This window comes from Labeo rohita, chromosome 5, assembly GCF_022985175.1.
Source record: "Labeo rohita strain BAU-BD-2019 chromosome 5, IGBB_LRoh.1.0, whole genome shotgun sequence".
NCBI lineage: Eukaryota > Metazoa > Chordata > Actinopteri > Cypriniformes > Cyprinidae > Labeo > Labeo rohita.
The window spans coordinates 40,409,592-40,415,591 of record NC_066873.1 but is presented as its reverse complement, the minus strand read 5'-3'; the positions used below and the strand labels follow the sequence as shown (position 1 = coordinate 40,415,591).

General features: G+C 35.4%; 1 protein-coding gene across 1 annotated transcript in view; it reads left to right on the top strand.

Annotated features, from left to right (window-relative positions):
- Positions 1-6,000, top strand: part of scarf2 (scavenger receptor class F, member 2) — a 38,178-nt gene continuing 32,178 nt past the window's right edge. The window contains exon 1 of the mRNA XM_051110670.1: positions 1-828. Within this exon, the coding sequence (XP_050966627.1) occupies positions 674-828 (155 nt within the window). The 5' untranslated portion in view covers positions 1-673. The remainder of the gene's footprint in view (positions 829-6,000) is intronic.

Below are 6,000 nucleotides of genomic sequence, written 5' to 3'. Positions count from 1 at the left end.
GGTACGCTTGTGTGCGCACGCGCAAATAATGCGGACATGTTGACGGGGTTAGTAAGGGGGGCTGGATGGGTCCATGGTTAAGTCCTAAGCATATACACTATAGTCACACCCACTCGATGAGGAGCTGCTCGGGTGGTTTCGGTCAGAATTTGGGAAACCGCTGCACGCCAAAGAGAGCAGGCGCACCGAATTCCCAAGAGCCAGAGCCAGAGATAGGATCACTAATTAGGAATTTCCCCTCTGAAAAGAGAACAACGATCCGTTTTAAAGTTCCCGTTTCTTTTCCAAAATGGACGCACATAAAGTTTTGCAGCGCTTTTTTTCTTGACACGTTCTGAAGCAGCATATCCTCTCTGAAAATCTGCACTTTGGAAATAATAGCGGACAATTGGGAGTATCAGGGTGTCAGAAGTTTCCAGCAATGCACCAGTTACATCCACCAGTGTTTGGAGCGCACAATAAAAGCAGAAGTTCTCAGGAACTGGGGCTGGACGGAGGGAATAACACTTTGGTTTTATAACGTCTGTGCGCCCTCTCCTCCTCTTTTCTCTCCGCTGCCTCAACCTTTGGAGTCTGACTTTACGGATAAAATAACTTTCAAACGATTGAAGTCGACGGTTTTGAGACTTACAGATTAACCCATCTGAACTTCTAGAGATTGTAAAGAAAAGGAATGCTGAGCAGAAGAGGCGCATGGAGAGATGCTGTTTCTTCTACCATGGATCTGAAGGGCACTTTAGCGGTTTTAGTGCTTTTGCTTCTATGCTTGTGTCCTGTTTTCAGCCAAGAGCTCAATCCAAAGGGTAGGAACGTGTGCAAAATTCCAGGGTAAGTCGGATGAATAACTTCTAGGGGGGAAAAGACATAAAAGAAGCATTAATGTCTTCTGATTCTATAGTAGACGCAATGCATGATTTCACTCAAGTACAAAGGCCTTATGTGAATAGGTGTGAAAATCAAATATTGTTAAATCAAAGTTTATTTAATGCACCAGCAATTAATTGCAATTAAACAGCATTTCTGTGAGCTCCAAGAAAGCAGTCAAGAACATGAAGAGGTGTATTAAATTAAAAGTTGTGAAATGACAGATCTTTTCATTAATCTTTATTTTTAAAGTTAAATATAGACCCAAATTGTTTATTTCTGATTGTTACATCACTAATGAATCATAATATATATGAAAGTGCACAGAAATAAGTGTTTAGTAACTTTACTAAAGTTGTTTTTGATGTTCCAAATGGCAAATGATTTGAATCTGATGTGTGTCAGTCATCCTGTTTCACATCTGGGTCACTGGCACACACTGAGGGATAGGGGGCGACACCAAATACTCAAGCACTTGAACCGCTGAAGTCGTGGCACAGTTAACACATTGTATAAAAGCCTATGAAAAACAAAAACAACTATTAATTGGCAATAAAATACTTCTTAAAGTGCATACAAATGTTTATATTAACTTAAAAGTACAAAAACAAGCATCATTCTACATTAAAGGTCTTGTAACAGTCTTTGTTTACTGTACTCCACTCATTTAATAGTTTGAAACAGGAAAAAAAAAAACAAGAACTGTACAGTTCCACAGTCAATACAGATTGTAAACTCTAATCTAAACGCAGAGGTCATCAAGGGTGCATCATCTACCCACAACATACTGTATGACCTACATTTCATTAAACTGCCAGTTCGCCCAAAAATGAAAATTCTGGCAACATTTACTCACCCTCCAAAGTTTCTTTCATCTGCTGAACACAAAATAAGGTATTTTAAAGAATGTGGAATCAGCTGGTATCCACTGACTTCCATAATACTATGGAAGTCAATGGCTACCAGTAACTATTTGGCTACTAACATTTTTCCTGTTTGTTCAACAGGAAAATAACATAAGGATGAGTAAACGACAACACAACTTTCATTCTTGGGTCAATTATCCTTTTAAGAATGGATATAGAAGGCTCACCACAGTCTTAATCAATGCTGATGTCCACATAGATCTATCAAATCACAAATCAAAACACTTACAAACAAATATAGTCTCGTCTAAAATGCTAAAGCAGAAATCACCTTCTTAATCAAACCTTCTGCAGGTCATCTGCTTTAAACTACACGTCAGAAAATGTAATTGACTCCTAAGATGCAAAGCTGAATTTTCAGCATCATCACTCCAGTCTTCAGAGTCACATGATCCTTCACAAATCACTCTAATATGCTGATTTGCTGCTCAAGTAACATTTCCTATTATCGATGTTGAAAACAGTTGTGCTGCTTAATATTGTGGTGGACACTGGCATACAGGATTCTTTTATTCTTTCATTTATTCGAAACAGAAATATTTTGCAACATTATGACTGCCTTTATTGTCACTTTTGATCAATAATCAATTAATAATGCATCTTTGCTAAAAATAAAAGCACTTACCTCAAACTTTTGAACTATACTTTATTTGCTGAAATTGAATGGCCATTTATTTAACACAATATGTAACCATGGACCACAAAACCATTCAAAAGGGTCAGTTTTTCAAAATTGAGATTTATACATCAGCTGAAAGCTGAATAAATAAGCTTTCCATTGTTGTATGGTTTGTTAGGATAGAACAATATTTGGCCAAGAACAACTATTTGAAAATCTGGAATGTGAGGGTGCAAAACAATCTAAATATTGAGAAAATCACCTTTGTCCAAGTGTAGTTCTTAGCAATGCATATAACTAATCAAAAATTAAGTATTGATATATTTACAGTAAGACGTTTTCAAAATGGAACATGATCGTTACTTAATATCCTAATAATTTTTGGCATAAAAGAAAAATCGCTAATTTTGACCCATACAATGTATTTTTGGCTTTTGATACAAATATATCTGTGCTAATTAAGCTTATATGCAATAATACTTTGAACTGAGCATGGTAAACTTAGTCATAATATGTAACCGGTTAATAAATTGGCCTGACCGACATATAAGTGTCACTTGCCCAAACTTGTTCAGTGATCAAATACTGTAATCATACAAAATATGACCTTACGAGAGGCATGAGCACTATATGTTACACAAAACAGCTGGATTTAGATGTGCGTATACAGTCTGTCTCAAAATCATGTTGTATTTCGTCATGCCAAGCATTTTAGGGGAATTTTACTAGCAGTGTTAGGCGCTGAATGGTTTACCCAGTTGTTTAAAAGTTTGTTTACTTTGTGATTACTGGCTCCAGATGGCTATCGCTGTACTTGAGATCAGAATGGAAACCACCAGATACGATCTAGTGTGTATTCTCACAAACAGAGATTCTCACCAACCACAGACGTTGAGAGGAAGTTCACGATCGCTTTACAAAATTGCTCAGAATTTCCACACAGGACTGTATTGTTGCTGAATCAAGTTTGGCCCCCCAGCTGTTGACTGATGCTCAATTTCCATTTGTTTAAGCTTTCATCTGCGGTCCTAGCTCCACGTTCTGGCTGTGGTGCGTATGCTGGGTTTGACACAGAGCAGAGAAGTCAGGGCTGCGGTGTAGATCATGTCTGGCTAAGACACGCACACATAGGCTAAACAAACTCTGACTGAAGGCAGAGAGCGGCCCCCACGCTTCAGAGGAAGCCAAAGTGTGGACAAGGCCTCTCTGGGGTCACATGTGGAGGAATATGAGGGGCGGCATATGTCTTATATCCAAGGAGCACTTAGAAAGTATTAAATTTTTAAGGGGAAGCCACTTGAAGTAGAGATAGCAGGGATAATTTGAAAGGTTTAAAGAAGAGTAGGAGTAAGATAATTTTGTTTATCATACATGGAATGTTAGAGAGTCTCGAAACTGCACTTACACATATTTTCCATTGGATCACTTGATATACACTACAGTTCAAAAGTTTGAGGTCAGTAAAATGTTTTTAAAAGGTGTTTTACACTCTCCAAGGCTGCATTTATTTGATCAAAAATGCAGTTAAAACAGTAATATTATTACAATTTAAAATAATGTTTTTCTACTTTAATATATTTTAAAATATAATTTATTCCTGTTATGAAAAAGCTGAATTTTCAGCATCATTACTCCATTCTTCAGTGTCACGTGATCCTTCAGAAATCATACTAATTACTAACTGATGCTCAAGAAACATTTATTATAATGTTAAATAATAAATAGATTTTTTACTGACACTTTTGATCAATTTAATGTATCTTATAAAAGTGTTAATTTAAAAATGAGTACATAATTCAGTTTAAAGTCCAAAGGAACAGTTTTTATTTGAAATAATTTGTCATTGGAAAGTAATTTGAAATACGTGACCCTGGACCACAAAACCAGTCATAATGGTATTTTTTTTTTAAATTAAGATTTATACATCATCTGAAAGCTGAATAAATAGGATTTCTATTGATGTATGATTTGTTAAGACAATATTTGGCTGAGATACAACTATTTGAAAATCTGAGGGTGCAAAAAAAAAAAAAAAAAAAAATTCAAAACATTGAGAAAATTGCCTTTGAATTTCTCCAAATGAAGTTCTTAGCAATGCATATTACTAATCAAAAATTAAGTTTTGATACATTTACAGTAGGAAATTTACAAAATATCTTCCTGGAACTTGATCTTTACTTAATATCCTAATGATTTTTGTCATAAAAGAAAAAATGATGATTTTGACCCACACAATGTATTTTTGGCTATTGCTACAAATATACCCGTGCTACTTATGACTGGTTTTGTGGTCAAGGGTCACATATATTTAGTGTCACTTTTGATAAATTTAAATGTCTCCTCGCTGAATAAACTATTCATTTTGTTTAAAATAAAACTAACCCAAACCTTTGAACAGTAGTATATTAGTCTACAAACATGCTGAAACCTTCATAAACATTGTGCTGGGGTGCTCACATGGGAGACATGGGTTCATTTCAGGTCCTTAATGTGTCTCAGACTCATCCCTCCCATCATTTCCTGTCAAAGAAAGGCATGTTGCTGCAGCAGGCCTGTTGTGAGATGCTTTGAATAAAACATCCACCGCAGACACATGCAAAATTCCAGCGGGATCATATGTGATGGATTAAAAGAGCAATTCATGCAAAAAAAAAAAAAAAAAAAAAAGAAAGAATATTCTGTCACCATTTACTCACACTCATGTCGTTCCAAACCCGTATGACTTTCTTTCCTCTGTGGAACACAAAGAAGATGCATATGACTCATGCACTATATTTCACTTCTTCTAAAGCCGTAAGATAAGATGTGAGCAAAGTGAACCAAATTTAAGTCATTAATCACTGAAAATATATTCAAAATTGGTGCGTGAAGAACTGCAAATGAGATTGAGAGTTCTTTGGGGGGTTTTTTGTGAATAAGTATAACCGTTTTATATTTTGGATTTAGAAGAACATCTGCATTTAAAGAGATAGTTCACCCAAAAATGAGAATTCTGACATTAATTACTCATCCTATAAGACCTTTGTTTATCTTTACAAATTAAGATATTTTTGATATAATCCGAGAGCTTTCTGACCCTGCATACACCACATTCTACCACATTCAAGGCCCAGAAAGGTAGTAAGAACACCATTAAAATATTTTTTGTGAATGAATACAGACATTTTGTATTTTGGATTTAAAATAAAATGCTGCATTTAAAGGGATAGTTCACCCAAAAATGAAATTCTGTCATTAATTACTCACCTTCATGTCATTCCAAACCCATAAGACCTTTGTTTATCTTCAGAACAAAAATTACGATACTTTTGATGAAATCCGAGAGCTTTCTGACCCTGCATAGACCGCATTCTATCACATTCAACGCCTAGAAAGGTAGTAAGGACATCATTAAAATAGTCCATGTTTAAGGCTGAACCACTGATGTCCTTACTACCTGTCCCGAGTTTGAATCCCACCTCCCTGCCTCTCTCCACTGTCAAAGAAAAATGGAAAAAGGCCCACAAAAAAATACATATACATAAATAAATGTATATTATATATATATATATATATATATATAATATACATTTATTTATATTAATTTTTGTA